The following is a 21,164-nucleotide window of genomic DNA, read 5'->3' on the forward strand; positions in this document are numbered from 1 at the left end:
TTTAAGTGTAATTTGAAGTTTTAATACTAAGATCTTCCCATATCTCTGAAGCTCATAGTAAGCCTGCATGCTAACTCACAAGGCCTGACAGCTGTAGGTACATTACACTCAAGCCTAGCCTGCACATTTGCTCATGTGAACGCGACACTTATGGTGCTGCAAAGGAAAAAAGAAAAAAAAAAAAGCTTCCTATATTTGTCCCAGAAGCTCATTAGCAACACCACTTCAGCAGAGTTTTTGGTTAGCAACATTTTAGCCATACCATTACTCCAATGGATGTTTTCCAAAAACTGGCCCTACTCCAGTTAGGCAGGGAAGAGTACTGTTTCCAATATTGTTTAGAAGCCAGTTTTAATATATTCTTCTGCCTTAAAGTAGAGCCTGCCATGCTAAGCAATCTAACCCAATCGAGGCAAGGCTATTTTTTGCACATGCCTTATCTTAACTGCTTAATCAGACACAGTTGAGAAACCCTTCTAGAATTTAATATAAAAAACATTTGACATTCCATTAATGTAAAGTTGTGCACATGTTGAGAAAACTGCCATTTGAAAGAAAATTCGGTCTTCAAATATCTTTATTGGAAGGCCATGCACTGCCTTCATTACTGTATTTCAAATCACTGTACATTTACTTTGAAAACACTGTCTGCATTTTCTAGTACAAAAAACTAAAAATTGTTTCAGGAATGTAGAGAAATATTCAACTTAAATAGCGAAAAAAGTGCACCATAATTACTGCTGCACTGCAGTCATTTCTGCATTTCCCATTTCTTAAATAACTATCCTGTCTTGATAACACACAATATAAAGAGCAATTATGAAAAACTGAGACATTTAAATACACTAAGTTATTGAGAATAACTTGCTGGCATTGGGTAACCTATCATAGGAGCAGCACCAGTGGCAGGATATGCATACTGCTGTTGGTTCATACCATTGTGCATATTTGCAATGTTACTTCCATATTGCTGATCATAGCCATTCTGGTAAGCTCCTGCAGGGTTACCAGCCCTGAAGCCAGCTTGCATGCCTGCAGCTGCAAAACCGTTTCCAAAAGGAGTTCCGTTACTGTAGCTTTGGGCACTGAAGGCCCCATTTTGAGCTTTTGCTCCGAAGTCTCTCTTTCCTAGTGCACCGTAATTTCTCTCAAAGTTCTCCCTCTCTCTAAAACTACTAAATCCACCCCTTTTGCCCGCAGAATATCTGTCACGTCGATCACCTCGGGAACGACCTATAAAAAAAAAAAAAAAAGACCATAGTTATATATAATAAGGTTGCGTTTTATGTTAGTCTACTGAATGAATTCAAGCTTATAGCCCTCTGACTTATCAGCAAATCCAAGAGGGGAAAAAAAAAAAAATCTTTGTTTCAGCCCTAGCAAGACAAGCCTACTATAAAAGCCTTCCAGTTACAATGTAGATCCATTAGATACACCAAATTATCTGATGACTGTTAGGACAGAACAAGGTGTCAGTTTAACCCAGGAGAAGACACAGCCATACTTTGAGATAAGTGCTCTCTCCTGTAATGTAAGTGGTAGCATGAAGACAAAAAGTCACTCTCTGATCTTGCCAATGGGACACTGTTCACTCCATGCGTTTTTCCAGCCACAGGGGGGAATAAAAGACCCCACACTGAAAGAAGCCCCATCAAGTGTATTACCTCAAAGTATTTTTGGCCAGCATTAGTCATAGTGCATTAAAAGATGCTCCACAGAACATGCATACAGTGTACTTTTTTTTGGTTAATAAATACCTTTTCGGGTCAGCATAACAGGCACCTAAGCCACCTTCGACATCCATTTTAGGGAGAGGCTGGAAGTGTTATTTGAGTTTCCAGTGTGTTCTGAGAGGAAAGCTATGCACTGCGGTTAACAGCAGTACTTACCTGAACCTCTGTCTTCAATCAACTGAAGCAATTTGGGGTTGATGGCTTGATTAGCCTCCCGAAGCACAGAGATGAGGTCATTTACTTGCTTAATATTGTTAGGAGTAAAGAATGTGTATGCTGTGCCTGTTTTGGTACTGCGGGCAGTTCGTCCAATTCGGTGGATATAGTCCTCAGAGGAGTTAGGGTAGTCATAATTGATGACAAATTTCACATCTTCCACATCTGTAAAGTGTTGCAGTGTGGCAAAAGGCAATGTACAAAGTTTTGCACACCACAACAGCCAAATCAGAGATAAACGTTAGACAATAGTACTTTAAATGAAATAATGGCTGCAAAGAACGTTGTTAGAATTATCCATTTCTGCATGAATATCGTGGAAGAGAAAGTTATGCACACTCCGTCTGTTCCCGTCTTACACCCACCCTGTGATCCAAAACCTTACCATAAAGGAGTATGCATTTGCTTGTCAATCCCAACTCAAGAGTCCCCTTTACAAATCATCAAGTGACATCTGAATGCTTCTTGCAGTAGGGCCACTAAAGCTCACAGCAGCCTCTTCATGTGCTCATTTGAGGACCTTAGAGTAAAAACATACAAGGTCCTTCACATACACACTCATCAGAAGCTCAAAAAAAAAAGGGCCACACTGTTCGTCTTGCCAAGACCTTTGAACTGCAGCTGCAAGAAAAACATACCTGTCCCCCAAAAGTCACCAAGTTGTTTTTATGCACTGTGTCTCGTCTAGGCAAGCGCTTCCAAGAAGCCAGGGTTCACTTGAGAATGTGTCTCTCTCTGGCAGGTCTCGACATGACGACTATGTAAAGGTGGAGGAACTTCGACTTTCAAAGGCATTTAGAAAAGCCATTGCTTTCCTGCCCCACTTGCTAAAGTGAGAGGTGGACTTTTTCTCAGATTTCATGTGCCAGTACTCACCAATTTGTACAAGGCTTAGTACATTTTAAAGCTGCTCTCTCCATTTCATGGTTGGAAAAAAAAAATTTCATTGAACATTGAAGTTTGTAATTATTTTCTTCGACATTTCAGCAAACTCACTGAAATTCAAAGACCCACAGATCACAGCAAACAGTATGCACAAAACTAACGGTACTGCACCATGGCAAATCATGCAAAGCATGGAGAGAAGAGAAATACCAGGGCAAAGTGAACTGTGAATGAGACTGCTTATTTCATGAGAGAACAGTTTATGGGGTAGTAGTTTAAAGGATGATCTTTGCCTTTTGAAGATTACTGGCACACAATGCTCTCAGCTTTCACCTCTCTATTTGACTGGAAGCAGCCAGCCGATCATTTCCACTAGTCCTCCATCCCCCTCGAGTCCTCCGATTGTCATGCCTAGGCCTTGCCACAAAGACTGCACCTTTATGTGAAGAAAACTTAGAAAAATGCAGAGGTTAAAGAAAGCAATAGACTTTCTTTAAATAACTTTGGGCAACTGGCATTACGAGTTGTACTAACCTAGACCTCTGGATGCAACATCTGTAGCAATCAGGATTGGTGCTTTTCCATGTTTGAATTCTGTAACAGAAGCAGCTCATCAGTTTCTTCATTTATCAGCCAACATGGAAAATACAGGTAAAGAAATCACTAAAATACTCACCATTTAGAACCCAGTCCCGCTCCTGCTGACTTTTATCACCATGGATACCCATTGCTGGCCACCTGAAAAATACGTAAGTTGATTGACCTAACTTGAAACATTAGTTGAGTAGTTTCATTGGTCAGCAAAGGTAAGTTTACAAGTTAGTTTCGCACAGCTTCTAGAAACAGTTTTAGCATTTTAACAGACACCTGGTGTGACTGTATTAGTTTTGACATCACCGTGTCGAGTGGTTGCTCATGTTCAAGAGCTTGTTTACAAACTACTGGAGCAACTGAAGTTCAAGCCACTAATCACTTACCCATCTCTCCTCATTTTCCTAGTAAGATCATCGCACCGTCTTTTGGTTTCCACAAAAACAATAGTTTTATTTTCCTTCTCACTCATGATTTCTTCCATCAAGCGAATAAGCCTTTTTTTGAAAAGGTGACAGTTAGAACTTTGATCAACTCACTGTACTGCGCAAGCTTATTATTTCACTACCAGTCTGACTTTGACATCGAGTATTTTATTTAGCAATATCAGACCAGTGCCAGAACTTCAAGATCAATTCAGTTCATAAATACATAACCCAAAACTGTCAAAAAAAAAAAAAAAAGCCATGAACATTTTGTCCCCACTGACTACTTACTTGTCATCTTTCTCTACATCATGACACACATCCACAATCTGAAGGATGTTGTGGTTCGCACTCAGTTCTAATGCTCCGATGTTGATGTGTACATATTCTTTCAAAAAGTCTTCAGCCAGCTGTCTTACTTCCTTTGGCCATGTTGCACTCCACATCAGAGTCTGCCTGTCAGGCTAGAGAAGACGAATGGGTTAGTACAAGATTCCAAAGTTGAGCCAAACGCCCAGTCAAAAAAAAAAAAAAAAAAAAAGTCTACCCAAGCAAGCCCAGATGAGTTAACTGTATTGATCTTGTTTTAAAGAATACAGTCACATATGTTTATGTAATATTAAAACATATATATACACCACTTGTACTCACTCTGATCTGATCTACAATTTTTCTGATCTGTGGTTCAAATCCCATGTCAAGCATTCGGTCAGCTTCATCAAGTACAAGGTAAGTACACCTCCTGAGATTGGTCTTTCCAGCTTCTAAGAAGTCTATAAGTCTCCCAGGTGTTGCAATGCAAATTTCCACACCTAAAACACAAGCAGTAAGTCAGCTGAAGTAGCTTCCACATTGCCTCATACACAGATGCATCGAGGCTTATCCATACCTCTTTCTAAGTCACGAATTTGTGGTCCCTTTGGAGCACCTCCATAAATACATGTAGACTTCAAACGGCATGCTCTACTATATTCTGCAGCTACCTGCTGCACTTGTTGAGCCAGTTCACGAGTTGGTGCCAGCACAAGACACTAGAAATAGGATGTCCAGCTTTTAGTTCAGTAGTTATTTGTGTAAGACTAAAAACTTTGTTTCTCCGAAAGTTTTACATGGAAAGATCATCATATACTACTCTGTTATCACCAGAATATGAGTAAAACACATTTGAATAGACAGAACTAGAAAGCCAAGTAAACTAGCATCTCAAATACCACACTGGCCCATGCTATGTGGTTAGGTGGTGTATTTGGAAGTAACCAGTTTCCAGGGCATGATTATTTCCAAAACAGGGCATAGAGCTCTGTTCTGCAGAATTTTAAAGAAAAATAAATAATTTGAGCCTACAAAACAATCTTGGGAGACTAGTGAAACATGAAATACAAGATTGCTATAATATAGGAAAGCATTCTGTACTCACATAAGCATGGACAAGTAGATTCACATTTGTTTTTAAATTAAAATCGCCTTTCATTTAAGAATACTCACTATAGGTCCATCTCCTCGCTCTAGGAATGGCTGATGATTTATATGCACAATGGCAGGCAACAAGTACTGTTTGGAAAAGGGGAAAAAAACCACAGCTCATTACAGTCTCTTCCCAGAACTGTTCAGACTGCATTAAGCCAGGCAACAGTCACTACTGAAATTTAACAATATTCTAAGTTACAATCAAAACTTACAGACAGTGTTTTCCCTGATCCAGTCTGTGCTACTCCAACCATATCCAGTCCACTCAAGGCAACAGGCCATCCTTGTGCTTGAATAGCAGTAGGTTCAGTGAAGTTCTGCCTCTGAATCACTTCCATAACATTTGCTTGAAGAGAAGATTACAACTTATTAACTTAGCTTTTCCAGGCTTGATTAAGATGAAGTCTATCTGTACACTACTCTGCACTTACCAGGAAAGTTAGCTTCATAGAAGTTTATAATTGGTTTTGGACAGTTATGGCCCCTGACTGTGACTTCTTTGCTTGATCTGTACTGTTCAACCTCTTGCTGCAAGACAAAAACCCCACAATTAGAAATAAGCTTTGACATCAAAGTTATCCTTTAAGTTACCTTTTGCACAAGTTGAATAGTGTACATACCACAGTACGTCTAACTACATCAGGATGTTCTTGATAGAAGTTCTTCTCAAATTTGGGCAGCTCATCTAAATTCCATTTCTTTTTTGTAAGCTTTTCCCCAGGGTTTCCAAATTTCTTTCCAGAGAGAGGTCCACCTCTACTTCCTCCAAAACGAGGGGCTCCAAACCTAGAGAAGAATACACCATAATACAGATTCCAAGAGTAACTTTTTTGTATACAACTTGATCATTACCTTGACAACCAAACCTGTAACTTGTCAATTCAGTTTTATAGGCCTCACATACATCATACTAGAACTCCAAAAACACACCAAAGTTGCAGATGCCACAATTTGCCTACTTATAACTCATATTCAGAAACTAAGGTAACACATTACCTTGTGGTTTCCACACAACGAAGCTGAGAGACTTACCAACAAGCTACAACATAGTAAGAACATTAAAACATCTGTATAACCCCCATGATCAAAATGGTTTCCCACACAAGTGACACTCCCATTGTGTGTCGGCCTACAGAAAGTGAGTGGGGGCAGCTTCAAAACCTTGGGGCAACTTTCCCGTAAAGGGTTGTTTTTGTATTCCAAAGGACTGGCTCCCCTCAGTAACAACGTTTTTATGAGGTCATGCATTCTAGGTTAGGTCCTCTCGTTCAGGGGAGGCTCGTCTCAAAAGCCTGCCCTCAGGGCTCTGGAGCACGGCTCTAAGCGAAGTGAGCCCGCACACCGAGGACCGCTAACCCGGATCCGAGTGGGGTGCTCCCTCCCCCGCCCCGACTGCACCCCACTCCTGGCTGGGCAGGCGCTGGGAGCGATCCTCCCAACACAACACAGCGCTCCCAGAGGGGACCCGGCTGAGTGGCCGCTGCTTCCTGCCAGCGCTGTTTCCTTTGTCTCTCATTTCTGTCTACGCCACATTTTCCAGGCGCTGCCATTTTAGAGTCTGAGCTGGGCGGGGGGAGGAGGAGGAGGAACAAAGGCAGCAGCAGCAGCCGGCATTTTGATTTCCCCTCAGTCACCGCATGGCGGGGCCGGCCATTAACATCCGCTTACACAACACAAAGCGGGAGCCGGCCGGCTTCTGCCAGCAACAGCTAGAGCCGCCGTCCCCGGCGAGGGGGAAGGGAAAGAAGGGAATCGCCCTACCGAGGGCTCCCCCGAGGCTTCTCCGACATCGACGAAGCGCCCGGCCAACCCACTGACCCACAAACCTTCCAGCCAGCCCGCCACTCCTCAGTCCGCCCACGGCCGAGGTGTGTCTTTTTTTTTTTTTTTTTTTTTGGGGGGGGGGGGGGGGGGGGAAGATGTGTATGGAAGAACAAGAATCGAGCTCTGCGGGGGCCATCCAGACTCGGGGGACCCCCCAGAGAGGGCTCGATTCCCCCTCCCTCGACCGCACCCCTAATGAGCGGTCGAAAGCTCTGCAGAGGCAGACGGACTCAGCCCCCGCCCTGGATTACGCAGCCATCCACGCACGGTGGCTGCCCTCGGCGGCGCGGAGAGCTCCGAAAGCCATTTCCTCCTTCCCCCCTCCCCCCCCCCCCGGCTCCTGTCGCCAAGCTCCGGAGCCCTTGAGACGGCAAGAGCTGAGGAGAAGGGCTCCAAGGCCCAACCCCCACGCCTCGCCGCCATTTTAAACGGCTAAAAAAACCAGCCCAGACCCCCGCAAGCGGTCTAAGAGTCCGGACGCTGGCGGCGGCTAGCGCCAGCCGGGCCCCCGGACTCACCCTCTGTCCCTGTCGCTGGAATACCCGGGCATCTCGATGGAAGCGATGGTGGCGAGACGGTCCCGGTCACTAAAGTGGGTGGCAAAAGGTACGGCCGGATCCGACGCCGTTGGTGAGGGGCCACTGAATGTAGAGCGCCTCGCCGCCCGGATGCCGGTTATATAAGGGGCGCCGCGGAGGCTGCTGGGAGCCGGTTGGTGACGCAGGCGCCGAACCCGCCCCTTGTTTTATGTAAGCGGCAGAACTGGCCGGAGCCTCCGCCCCCTTCCCTTGTGGGCGCGGCCGCGGCTCGGCCGACTGACCGGCTTCTGTGCTCGCGGGCGGAAGTCCCCCTCCCCCCGGGGGCGTGGCCTCTGTGTCGTCACTGCCCGGCAGCGGCGGGGAGCGGCGTCTTCCCCTCCCGGTGCCCACGCAGGGAAGGGCGCGAGCCGCGGCGCCTGCGCAGTAGCGGCGGGCCGCAGGCCGCGGCGCCTGCCAGACCCGTGAGGGGGGCCCAGAGCGGCTTTGGCCTGAGGGAACAGCGATGCACCCCCGCCACACGTTTTAACTACGGACAAATAATAGATCTGACACCGCAAGAGAGCAGTCACTGGCTAACTCGTGACCTCCCTCTGCACACACACATGACTCGATAGAGCCATAGAGCAAGCGGGAGTTTTTATCTCTGGGGCCCAAAAGCCCTCAAAGGCAGCCCCAGGCGAACCTAGGCTTTTCAAGAAACTGGGAGCTGGATGCGCAGACCCTCTTGAAGTTAACGAGCTGGCCGTAAATAATAAGAGCAGACAGATAAAATACTTATTGAGCAGTTCTTTTAGACTGTTATCCATTGGCTGGGCACTTTCATAAGTATTCAAATACATGTGATTGGAAACAGGCACTATTTTTATCTTTCCAAATTCCACAGCAAGTCTAGCAAAGCGATTTAAAGGTCACAAGAAGTGCACCAGTGCACTGAAGGGCACTGCTGCTTGTCTAGAAAGCACAGGTGTAATAAATGTCAAACCCCTGAAGTGACTAGTGTGGCTTATCTTCCCTGCTCTGTTAGCTTGAGGAAAAACTTGAATGTCTTGCTACCTGTGGCTTTAAGCACATACAAGATGAGGCTGGAAGCATAAATACAAGCAGCCATATTGCCAGACCACCTGTTTCAGGCAGTGGCCAATAGCACATGAAAACAACATAAGGAAGAAGTGCTATTAACAACACCCTCCCTTTACAGTCTCCCACCTTCTGGCCATCTGTGGTTTAAGACTCTTCTGAAACAAAAATAACATAACTGTATTTGACATCGGCATTTTTTGCATTTTTTGTTCTATTTATGCTCTTAGCTTCTAAAGCATTCTGTCACAATCAGTTTCACAATTTAAATATCCATTACCTGAAAAGTATTTCCCTTTTTTCAACATATTGACCAGTAAGAACAAGGGGGTACTAACAAAGTGAATTGCTAGAAATGGTAAATAATGTTTTCCTATCCACTTTATGTATACCCTTTGTGGACATTAATATCTTCTCAGTTACCCCTTTTCTAAGTCAAAGGTGCAGTCTAAGCAGTCTAATTATTCCTCCTTTAAAAGCAATTCCACACTTCTGATAATCCTTGCCACTTTTATTGACAAGAAATGCACACAGAATGCAAAATCTTCTCCCCATACAGATTTACATAATGAAAGCAAAATGGTGTTTTCTCTTGTGTTGTTTCCTCATGATTGTTCTTCCTTTTTTTGATTGCTGCCAAGATTTGAGCAAAGTTTTCAAAGTACTAGATGATTCCATGACCAATCCTCAAAAGTAACACCTAAGTTCGGCCTATCTTTTTTTTATGTATACCCACAGCTCTTTCTTCCTCATACCTGTTTTTTTGTTGTTGTTTTCCTTTTTTTACATGCCACACAATTTCACCTAAAGAAACACAACTCTCACAACCTCTCAGTCTCCACGTCGTCTGCACACACTTAGACTGCAAGTAAATTCAGTTTCCTCTTCGAAAAAACAACAAACTTACTCATTTTTGTGTTTCACCCTTTTAAGTTAAACACATTATTTTCCTCTGTTCCATTCTTTGAGCCAACATATGCCATGTAAAACAGAGGCTTGCAGAGCTGTGTACGTATCACACTGAAATATGTTTCCTGGGGCAACATGGAAATTCCAGAATCCCTAAGCAGCTCTGTATACTCACTCTTAGTAAGGAAGAAAATACCCTTTCACCATCAAAGGCCTCCAAAAACTTGTAAACTACCAGCTAGTTGTACAGTAGGTTTCACTAGACAAAACCTTCTAAGTCATATTTCTGATAAAGGTTCTGGCAGTCCTATTGTGCACGAAAGACACCAAGCTACCCGGCATTTCCCCAAGCAAACCCTACATCACCTGCTAATTTAAACTAAACTCCCCAAGTGTACACTAACCCTTTTAATGTAAATACCATCTCCGCCTATTAGCAAACAACCCCGAGGCCGGCCCTGCAAGGTCAAGTGCTAGAACCTTCCCCCGCTCCAAAAAGCCAGCCCTCTCCCTCCTGTGAATTTCCGAAAAAAGAAAAAAAAAAAAAAAGAAATATCACCTCGCTTCAGGGTGATTGAGGGCGGGACTACCTCAGCAACCCCTCCCCAACTGCCCGCGGAACCGAGCCCGAGTTAGAGTATGGTTTTTTATTACACCGCCACGTTACGCCGCGAGCCTGCCTCACAGTCCGAGGCGCTCCCCCCGCACAGCCCGGCCGAGTTCACCCGCCGCCCGCCACGACGCTGAGGAGAAGCGGCGGCAGCCCCGGGGGCGCCTCGCGCGGGACCACGGTCCCCCCTACCCCGCGCCGCGCGCTCCACGCATGCGCAAGGGCGCGTGCCGCATACACCCCCTCCCCCGCCCGGCCGCCTCGTCACCAACAGCCCCCCGCGCCAGGAAGGAAGCGGCGCGAGGGGGGAGGGAAGGCACTGTCCCGGCCACGTGACCTCCCCACCCCTCCCCGTCTCCACGGCAACCAGCCGCTAGACAACTCGCAACGGCAACGCCGACGGAGGCGGACCATCTCCAGCCGCAGCTAATCGCGACGGCTCTCAGCGGGGGGACCCGCCCCTTCCGGCGCAGGATGCCCAATCGGCGCGCGGGACGCCGAGAGGGGCTATTTAAATTACCCAGGGCGGGGCAGTGCCCCCGTCCGTTGGGGCGCGTGAGGCGCTGTCACCGGGTGTTCGCGCGACCGCGCCATGGGCAGCTCTGAGGAGACAGGTAGGGGGGCTGGGGGAGGGGACTCCTGAGGAGATCGCCCCTCTCTGACCCATGTGGCGCTTGTCCCTGGTCCCTACGCCTCGCTGTGCCCTGCCCGCCGCTAGGGCTAGGTCGTGGCGTGTCCCCACCACCCCGAGGGGCCTCCCTAGTGGCGGGGCGGGTGAGGGTGCTGGGGTGGGGTGGCCAGCCTTCGTGTCCTACGGGTGGGGACTAGGTGGGGAACAGCCTTTTCACATTCTCCTCGTCTTTTTTCCATTGCTCCACTTTATTTGTACTTGTTTCTCCCGTAGAATTTCCCTTTTCTTTGTTTTGTGGCTTCTTATGCTTTCTATTGTCCCCTTCACTCTTTCCCTTAGTGACACTTTTAAGCTGGAAATAAAGGGTAACCCTAAGTTTTCTAGGACCTGTCAACCTGAACTGCAGGAGATTTCATGCACTGGAAAACAAAGTGTGAGGGTAAGGTGTCTTTTGGAACAGAGTGAAGGCTTGATAGGCAGAAATGTAATTCCCCTGGATACACAGGAATAACAATGGGACAAGGTAGTATCTGTAGTAGTGACACTATTCTTTTTGCTTGCACAGATGTCTTATCCCATTTCTAGCAATTTAAAATCCTTGATAATACTTGTTTAAAAATCCTTTTTTTCTTTGCTACATGAATATGTAGGGGAAAATCAAATCTCAAAAAATCATGGACTAACAGACATATGAAAACTTATTTTTCTCCAAGTTAATGTTTGCAGTGTGTGTCAAGGAAAACTGTAGAGGAAACGTACTTTAAACCACTCTGAATTCAGAACTCTTAAAGAGAAAATTTTGGTAAAAACAGGTTACATATGCACATGCTTCTCATTGCACTCAAGATGATATGAGACTAGGGGGACCAGTTTCTTGTAATACCTGAGCAGTAAAACAATAAAAGCAGTCCTAGGATTTAGCTTTAATGATGAATATTTACATTAGCAGTGTTGCCATTGCCTAAGAACATTCAGAAAGTTGGGTTTGTAAGAGATCAGCTCATGTTGTTCAAAAAAGTATATGTTGTTTCTAGTTCTTGAATAAGGAATGTTATAGGTTTTTTTTCCTCCATTTAGATTGTCAGGTTATGCTTACACTTAAAAAACCCAATAACTTAAGTTTATGATGTCTTCAAAGATGCTCTGACTAGCAAAAGGGCAAATTCTGAGCTCTAAATCAATCACCCTGGGGTTGGATGTCAGTCAGAATGTAGTGCAAAGGGTGGGTTTGATTGAAAAGTTCTTTTGGTATCAGCAATCAAATTATAGATAAATGTTATTTATACATGTCAGAATCTTAACTGATGCTGGAGATAAGTCTTTCAAGGTTTGGAATTCCTAGTTATGCAGCTAGAGGAAAAACTTGGTTTCCTTTATCTGTCAGGAAAGAAAAAACTGTCTAACTGTGGTACCTCAATATCCTCCGGCTTGCAGGTCTAGTTGTGTCCTGACTGTATACTTGAACAAGATATGAGGCATGTATCATTTCTCACTCTTTCTCCATCATTCCACCTGAAGGAAGCAGGGCACAGAACAGAAAGCATAATGGTGGACTCCAACAGGTTCTCTAGTCTGGATGATCAGAGTGGCATGACTGGGATACACCTGACACTGCAGAGTCACAGACAATTAGATTAGTCCCAGGTCTAAACCTTTTTCATTATAACTAACCATTTCTTATTCCTCTCTCTTAGCTTCATCATTAATGTTTTTTTCTTAATAGACTGGGTTGATATTGCCAATGATCTTTTAAGGAGTTGTCACATAAACCAGCACATAAAGCAGCTCTCAGAATGCGGTGCTGATGTGTTCGTTCGTCTTTATGAATCAATTTTAGGAGAAAAAGTACCAGGTGGGAACACTAATTTCTAAACCAGCTCTTTTTTTTTTTTTGTCTCTGTATATTTAATAATGACCAAAATCAAGATGAGCTTAGAACTACATTTGCAGGCGAAGTAATCTGATGCTTTTAAGTATGTGCAAGTGTTGCATGCTGCATTTAACAGGTATGGCTGATACTGTAGTGGCTGATGATATTCTGATGATATGACACTGTCCACTGTAGTGCCTGACTATTCAGATGGTAAAACATTCCATCTTTTCTGTATTGAACTTAGACCTACTAGTTACTATGTTATAACTTCTTGGTCTATCCTAGACAAACCCACTGTAGTAAAAGGGTTTAGGGATGAAGCTGCTTGTTGTAGGTACCTGTGAGACAGTTGATAAGTATTACAAAGGCAATGAGGGTATAAAATAAGCTAAGTTTCTTGTTCTCGTCTCCTGTGAATTTAACTGGGATGCAAACCTTTTACACTGACTTTATTACAAGGTCAAAGGAATCATGTCAGAAACTACTTTTTAGCTTCCAAGGGTCGTGCTTTAAACGGCAGCGTTTTCTTAAACACGTGCAATGGGGAAAGGATTATAGTATGGTCTTAAGTCTTTTTTTCCGCTTTCCTGCTTTCAACATTAAATGTGCATTCACTATTTTCCTAAAGGATTATCATACTGTGGTACTAGGGAGGCTGCCTTATTTGGACTATTTTGATGTCCCTGTTAATTTTTATGTGAATTATATTTTTCTTTTAAATCAGTTGCTTGTCTAACTTGAAGATCTAGGAGGGAAAACACTGATTATGATCTAATACTATTTTTTCTAGATCTCTCACTTTAAACTTGATGGCATATATTGTTTATTAGAGATGTAGGGCTTTTACAGTGTTTGTATCCTTCTAAAGATACATACATGACGATTGTCATCCTCTAAGCAGATTTAAGTTATACTGGTCAAATAAGTTTCTTTGCTGCTATGAACTGCAGCTATGAGGAGCATTTACTAGTATATACTACACTAACACTTTTTTTCTGAAGTAAACTAGGCCTTGAATTTATACATAGATACAATATTTACAAAGGGTTTGAATTTGCTTATTTTAAAGAAGTTAGTGCTGAATCCTTATATGCTTTTAAGTGATAAGCTGTGATATAAATCCTGTTTATCCCAACTCCCTTTGATTTCAGTGACACCAGTTAAGCAAGGGCTATACAACCACGTATTTTTGTTTGCTTTAGGGTAAACTATGTGTGTTTGGGGAGTGTCAAGACTTCTTGTTCTAGAAGATTTTAATAGCCTTGAATTAACTGGCAGCTAATTGAGGTAGAAGACCTGTTGAATACGTGCCCACAACTAAAAATAATGCTGCTCCAAATTAAGATTAGAACATATTACAGTGCTGCTAGTTACTGATATGGGAGGAAAAAGGTGCTTAAGACAAACTGTAATTCAAATTTGGTGTTCTGAACTAGGGGTAAGTTGGGAGGGGAGTGAAGGAGAAACAATCCTTTACTAGTCTTTATTTCAGCTGATAAAATCCTCACATCTTTGAATGACTGTTCTAAGTTTGTAGTCAGTATCTAATAATGTTAAATATTAAAATTATTATAACATTTAAAAAGCACTGATTTGTAAGTGAAAATTAAAAAGTAGGTTAGTTGGAACATCTGCAGTTAAATTATCTGTTTAGGTAGCCTATAATATATTGCTTATTTTAAATAGATTACATAGCTACTCCTAGAAGTCAGGAGGATGATGCACATAATATACAAGCAGTAATAGATTCTCTGGCATTGGACTACTTGCAGGTCAGCTTGTCACACATCACTGGTGAGTACTTGCATTAATGTTGACAGGCACCAAGTGAATGTATGTTTGATTTAATTTGAACTTTTATAAGAACCATATCTTATCAAGCACACTTTCATACCTCTGTGCAGGATCTTATACCTGTAATGAATGTCTTTGAAATATTGATCCCTTGTCTTGGACACCAGGTTATAAATTTAGGCAGCAAGCAGAGAATAAATAGAAGCCTTCTTGCATAACACAGACCTGTAGGAAATGTGAAAGTTAACAATCATACTTCACTTGTCTGCTTAAATGTTACCTGAAGTCTGTTGTTGGCTCAGTATTTTCTTGAGTAGAGTTAAAGTTTGGAAACTGGGATTTAAAACATAAGCCTTGAATTTAGTACTTGATACTGAATTTTGAAGAGGCTATATGTAAAAACTTGACCAATGTAGTGTCTGTCATTTGCACACAAATTACAGTCTTCATTCATTTGGGGGAGTATATGCATAACCTTAAATAACATAGCCTGCAGAGGTGAAACACTGTGCTTGATACCGAGGTGACAAGAGATACTTTACATTTGTACAGAATGGCTGGTATTCCTGCCTGTCAGTAGACTTAGTTCATTGTGTACCAAGCATGTGCAAGAAAACAGTATTAAATATCAAATATCCCTGAAAAAAATGAAGGTGGAAATTCTAGATTAGTTTGGTTATAGTTCAGCTACTGAAGGAACCGCAATATAGGTAAGTCTCAACAGCCTTCTCTGCTAGATTCTCTTTTTCCTGAGAACTGAGTGTACCATTTCTAACATTGGATTTTTTTTTTGCTTTTTTTTTTTCTTTAATGGAAATACATGTAGTGTCAATAAGCTTTTGCTTATTAGAGCTGAAAATACACAATTTTAGGAAGCTTTTAAGATATCTTGCCCTTACAGATCTAGACATCTATCAGTTGCTATCTTCTGAGCTGAAATCTTCAGAAGAATTTCCAAGCAGTCTTTCCCAGAAAACTCTTCAAGATTTTTCAAGCTGTTTTTGTTGTTTGCTTTTTTTCCCCTCCCTCTGTAAAGTACTAATTATTGATATGTAATAGTATCTTCTGTTAAGGTGAGAACATTGTGAAAGGAGAAAGGGAATCTATCAGAAACCTCCTTGAAATATTTGATGGTTTGTTAGAGTATCTTACAGAAGAAGTCAGTGAAGCCTCTTTTCAGAATGGAGGTGAGTGGATGGAGGTCCCAGTTCAAGGTATTATGTCATGCTACTATATTATGGCAGTATTTTTTTATGCTTGATAGCTTGTCTGCTACAAAGTTAGCTTGCTGAGGGCTTTAGGTTCTCATGACCACAGTTCTTTGTGTTCATGGATGGAATACAGCTCCTATAATAGATAAGAACTGTTCCTTTCCTCTTCACTAGCAACTATAGGGAATTATAGCCACTTAAAATGTAAGTTTTGTGGAACCTTATTTTGGGATGCACAAGATCAAACAAAACGTTTCCAATGTAGCAAAGTTGTTTGGTCTTTTTGTCTTATTTATAACCTAGGCAATGCAGAAGAAGAGAGAATGAAATTGACCACAAGGGGGAAAAAAATGTACTTTCAGTGGTCAAACTGAGTACTTGCATTCATTATTTTCTTAAGCAACAATGATGAAAAGTTTTGTTTTGTTTTTCCCCAAAAACTTATTAAAAGGTATATACTATGTATATAAAAGAATATACTTTCTGCTTCATTCTTGTGGCAGAAGCAGACTCCAGACTTACTAGTATGTGTTTCTTGTTCTCCTTTTTTTTTAAACTTGTAAGTCAAATGATTGGTCAGGAGTGAGGGAGGGAAATATTTAACTCCTAATTAGAACAATGAGCAAACCTTCCTTTTGCTTGCTAGGAGCCAAACTGGGGAATGAGGTGATGGCTTCAACTTCCCTGTGAAGGTGGTCTTGGGGCCAGATCCATAGCAGGGGCTATTTTGAGGAAAAATTGTAAGCAGGGGAAGAGAAGCTATTCAGACCTTCAGAGGCATCCTTGCTGCTGCAGGCTGAGTGCCAGTCTTCCTGTCTCTTATCAGCTGAGAGCTGTCACTGTTGGCTGTTGCACATTGTGAGTAAAGGGGGAGAGCACTTTGTGGCTGAGATTAATTGCTACCTGTCCTGTTTCACTGTGAAGGGCAGAAATGAGGCAGTAGCAATCCTCAGCACTTGTGCTACCTCTTTCCTTTTCTCGTAGACTTCTCCTGCCAGTAGTGCTACCCAGTAAGTGTTAGTGGCTCTAATTTTCCTAAGTACAGGATTTAATTCTTTTGAGGAAGAAGAAAGGACTTTGTAATTGAAACAATAAGGTATATGATAGTTGTATTGTTTTTCAAAATTTACCACAAATTGACCCCTTAAAAAATACATATTTTAGATATCATCATTATAATGTTGTATTAGTCTTAAGATGTTTTTGATAATATTGGCAATACTATCTTTTAGTTAATAGGTATGAGTAGTTTTCCTGAAAACTAATGCATCTTGATTATTAACAGATGATGCAAACTTTCTGTCTAATAACAAGATTCAAAATGCACCTCAAGAGCAGCTGGAAAGTAAAGTTGGTGAACTAATGCCACCCTCAAAACTCTCATCAGTTAAAGGGTAAGAACAATTCTAAATATTTGCATTCATACAGTGATTGACTATCTCATTGCATTTTTGTAGAACAACTAGTGTATTTTTAATACTATGCAAGTAGGAAACATAGCAATTACATATGTCAAATGGAATGCAAGGTTACTTCTCATGCTGGGCAGCAAGAGGGCTAAAATTAGATCCAGAATTTTTTTGCTCATGAAGAATGTTAAGATGGCTTTTAGTTTCCCTTAAATTTACTTTACACATGGAGTAAAGTAAGCTCAAAGATTTTTCTTTCCACTAGTTTTAAATGACTGCATTTTAGTGAAACTGCATTAGATTTATCTTCATGATGTCTTCATTGGTTTGTTTTGTGAAAGTTGGTCTCTTATTTCCCAAACTATAATAGCTAGCTAACTGAAGTAGGACTCTTCTGCAGCTCCATCTTGTGGACTAAAGAGGCAAAAACTTTTAGAATAAATACACTTTACTGCTTTATGCTCCTTTTAGGTCCCTGTCAGAAACTTCTGTTCCACCTTGTGATGTGGATGGATCAGGATCTACTAATGAATTAATCAGACTTGGGGATCCCGCTCAATCATTTTTTGAGAAAGAGGAAGGTGGGTTCAGTAATTAGATACACTTTTAAGACTACTCTATAGTGACATTTCTAGGCTTTGGACATGCATTATCAAAACTACTGTTTTAAAAGCATTTTTTTAAATGTATCAATGGACTCTGGTAAATACATAAGTAAAGTAACAAGATCAAACCTCACTTTGTTCTGAAACTTCCCTCAAATTCAGGTCTCTCTAATACTTGTTTCTGTATAAGTACACACACATATGACTTCACTCAAAGTTGGAAGCAAAAGGAACAGTCCTCAGCTTTTGAGCAAGATATGCAGATGAAAGTAGCAGCACAATTTATCTCATTTAAATAAACAGTTCATAACAAGATGCTTTATAGTTTTGATTTTTTTAAAAAATACCACTTCTAGAATGCCTGTTTCTTGAATTTTTGTGAGCATAAATGGACAATTGCAAGGGAATAGAAGAATCTAAACACTCGGAGGCCATTGCACCATTATATAGACAGTTCTCCAAAATCAAAAGAGCCCTTGTAAAAGAGAAAGAATATCATGAGTATCCACTCTTCTGATATCTAACCTAACCCTTTTTGACTAAGGGAGTAGGGGAGAACCATAGCCATGGATGGAAGCACTGTTAGCTATTAAAACAAACAAACAAAAAAAACCCTTCAGAAATTCTGGGCCTTTGTATTTTAGTGTCCCAGGGAGTGGAGTTTGCATGATCTGGGGTATTTTTACTTAGCTACATTTTGGAGAAGCTTCTTTTGTGCTTCAACTAACCAAATATTAAAAGTTAAGTGTTCTTGGAAGCTCCTTGCATCTGAAATCATGTTCTGTAGGTGGCTTTCATGTTGCTCTTGGACAATCATGGATGAACTGTGGGCTGGGTGAATCCTTCTGGCAGGTGACAGCCATCTTTTTTCAGTTGTCCTTGGCCTTTGCCAATTATGTCTCTGTCCATGCTCAGAAGTTCCATCCTGCACATGATCAGGTATCCTCTGACATGTCTAAAGTACCAGATTTTCTTCAAAAAGGCAGCAAATCTATAGCTTCTTTTTTTTCTGTAAATGCACATAGCTACACCCATGCAATAAGCCCCATTGCTCTTGAGAGCAGTATATTCATTCAGCATTCATGAAATAAACTTGGTGCTATTAAAAAAGGTAGTGTTACAGGGGAGAGGCTGCAATATGTATCTCTAAACACAGAAGAAAAGTACCATAGTAAGACACAAAGATTATATAGTCCTATTTTATGCAACCCAACAAAGATGGTAGTTACTGTTAGATACTTCCAGCTAGTGTGTAAGGAAAATATACAAAACTAATTTGCTTAGTCTATTCTGCTTTCAAAGATAAAACTTTGAATTTTTTATATTTGTCTCTTAAGGCTCAACGGAGTCTGTTCATACCACTGAATTTCACAAAGAGAGTTTGAGTTCCAGTGCTAAAAAGCTTGGGGAGCCTATACGACAAGCTATTCCTTTGCTACCACCATTTCAGCCTTCTGAAACCAGGCCTCATTATCCTGCAGGGGCAGATTATCAAAGCTCAGACAGCCAGTCAGCAACTTTGGTTAACAGTCAAGGATTGGAAACTCCTGCAGTAAGTAGAAACCTGCCCTTTGGTTTTATTTATTAATTCTGCTTTCATTCTAAGACCTTCTTCTAGTGTATTTGTAGAATGTGAGTAATTGGGCTCTGAAGTACACTTTTGAATGTGTCAGTGAGAATTTGTCTTCATATCAACAGGTTTAGTCTACTTTCAGAGTGTATTACACAAACTTGGATTGTGAATTCATTCTTCACTGGATGTCCAGACAAGAAGTTAATTTGAGATGTGTGTGGTTTATATAAATCTGTATGGTCAATATAACAAATATTGTTGTATTGCAAACTGTTGTTTATGCATATAAAAAATCAATATTGACTTCCATATGCAGACAAACCTATTGTATGACTTTCCTGTCAAGTCTCCTGTGAATTCATAGAAAATTCTTGCATTTTCTTTCAGCCTGAGGTATCACTTGCACAAAAATCTGAAGGCATTTCTGGTAGTGTTCCTCTGTCAAGGAAAATCCCTGGTGAGAGAGAATTCTGCTTCCTATAGGGCAATTCTAAATGTCAAATGTTGCCTTTAATTTTAGTAGCAGCACAAGCAACAGGGCTTTGAAACTATTAGTGCTTGTAAAAATGGTTATTTGTGCACATGCCAAATTCATATTTCTCTGTTACACAGAAACAAAATAGATTAAATTTAAGCTATTTACTGCACTGGAGAAGAATAATCTGTGTATGCAGTTCAAATCCTTTCTTAGTTAATACCATTAAGATGCATCTGTGCTCAGAATAAGCTCAGCCATAGCTATTACCAGGTAGAATCATTTTCTGTAGCATAAAATTGTTCTAAACATGGCCCAAAAAAGCCATTTTCAGCTTGAGGAAAAAGTAATAAAACGTTCCTATTGTAGAAGAGGCCTAGAAGCTAGTTTTCAGTGCTTATTTTCTCTGTTGCCTGGGAGACGCTGGTTACCTTTCTAGTTTCCATAGCATTCTCATGACATTCAAAACTTACGAGAAATTACTAAAATGGAAATATATCACAACTGTGTAACTACAGTTGTTTTGTCATACCATTCTCTTTGAATAATTTAGTTCCACAGGTGGTTGTATTTGTTCCCCAAATCAGTAGGCACAGTGCAGTCTACACCATCCACTAATGCTTTTATGTCATTTGCTTCTGCAGTGGGAGATGAGGTGGTCTCAAATGGTGCTGAGGACAATGTTGCAAAGGTAGTTGTTGCATCTTTTCCTTATTTGTAGAAGTTCAGACAATACTTTGGGATTGCCAATTTAATTCTGCCATTATCTTGTGGAAGTTTTAGGGTTTTTTAAACCTGCTTTTAGCCTTCTGACTTAAATATTTGTCAGTACAATGTGAAATAGTACTGTTATGTAGTCATTGTCTACAGTTTATAAACCATATTAGTTCTTTCTCAATAAGATGTTAGCTACCCTTCTCTAAAGTGTATGAGTGTTCTAATTTAGAAAGAGAATTTTGTGTTTTCTGGGGTTGTTCAGATGCCAGTAAAATTCAGATTTTGCTCCCTTCTTTAAAGATTGCTGAACTGCCTGGCTGTATTCTTTCATTTTACTTCCTTGCATCTTCCTTTGCTTTTCAAAAATGGAACATTGCAAATGCACACACGGATTGGCAGGTGCCGTTCCACTCACAGCATGTCTGTATAGGAATTTGCTTGCTCTAGAAACTGCTTTTTGCCTTCTGCAACCACAAGAGGTACTCGTAGAACATAAAATTAGAGGAGGGAAAAAATTGTTTAAGGTTGTTTGGCTCAGCTCAGAACTTGAAGGAACTCGCATATTTCTGAGCTCTTCTATATATCTCTAGTATCTACTTG

At 41.5% G+C, this 21,164-nt stretch overlaps 2 protein-coding genes across 11 annotated transcripts in view; one reads left to right on the forward strand and one right to left on the reverse strand.

Annotated features, from left to right (window-relative positions):
- On the reverse strand, nt 1-7,823 carry DDX5 (DEAD-box helicase 5). Of its 2 annotated transcripts, none has more exons than XM_026099064.2 (13): nt 7,684-7,823; nt 5,938-6,103; nt 5,749-5,845; nt 5,530-5,663; nt 5,336-5,401; nt 4,740-4,881; nt 4,502-4,662; nt 4,142-4,314; nt 3,812-3,922; nt 3,511-3,572; nt 3,369-3,428; nt 1,890-2,114; nt 1-1,233 (listed from the first exon to the last, which is right to left on the reverse strand). In XM_026099064.2, exons 1-13 carry the CDS (start codon nt 7,689-7,691, stop codon nt 851-853), a joined length of 1,788 nt encoding a protein of 595 aa, XP_025954849.1. In that variant the 5' UTR covers nt 7,692-7,823; the 3' UTR covers nt 1-850. The 2 variants fall into 2 exon arrangements, with proteins under 2 accessions (XP_025954849.1, XP_025954848.1); XM_026099063.2 differs by having other exon boundaries at nt 7,660-7,823.
- CEP95 (centrosomal protein 95) overlaps nt 6,926-21,164 on the forward strand; it is a 23,365-nt gene continuing 9,126 nt past the window's right edge. For 2 of the 9 annotated variants that reach the window (XM_026099060.2, XM_064522725.1), the window contains exons 1-10: nt 10,769-10,890; nt 11,292-11,346; nt 12,631-12,759; nt 14,467-14,574; nt 15,648-15,761; nt 17,071-17,179; nt 17,666-17,775; nt 19,137-19,351; nt 19,760-19,829; nt 20,492-20,538. In XM_026099060.2, coding sequence (XP_025954845.2) covers nt 11,322-11,346; nt 12,631-12,759; nt 14,467-14,574; nt 15,648-15,761; nt 17,071-17,179; nt 17,666-17,775; nt 19,137-19,351; nt 19,760-19,829; nt 20,492-20,538 — 927 coding nt within the window. In that variant the 5' untranslated portion in view covers nt 10,769-10,890; nt 11,292-11,321. Of the gene's footprint in view, nt 7,186-10,753; nt 10,891-11,272; nt 11,347-12,630; nt 12,760-14,466; nt 14,575-15,633; nt 15,762-17,070; nt 17,180-17,665; nt 17,776-19,136; nt 19,352-19,759; nt 19,830-20,491; nt 20,539-21,164 lie in introns of those variants that run through there. The other 7 variants (XM_064522726.1, XM_064522724.1, XM_026099059.2 and 4 more) reach the window with 7 other exon arrangements.

This window comes from Dromaius novaehollandiae, chromosome 18, assembly GCF_036370855.1.
Source record: "Dromaius novaehollandiae isolate bDroNov1 chromosome 18, bDroNov1.hap1, whole genome shotgun sequence".
Taxonomy (NCBI): Eukaryota; Metazoa; Chordata; class Aves; order Casuariiformes; family Dromaiidae; genus Dromaius; species Dromaius novaehollandiae.

Excerpts from the sequence above, each read along its gene's own strand:
- DDX5 (XM_026099063.2), bottom strand. The coding sequence starts at position 7,691 with ATGCCCGGGTATTCCAGCGACAGGGACAGAGG. Across the intron at positions 5,664-5,748 it reads CTATGAAGCTAACTTTCCTG|CAAATGTTATGGAAGTGATT; the intron begins GTAAGTGCAGAG and ends CTTCTCTTCAAG. Across the intron at positions 5,402-5,529 it reads GATCAGGGAAAACACTGTCT|TACTTGTTGCCTGCCATTGT; the intron begins GTAAGTTTTGAT and ends TTTTCCAAACAG.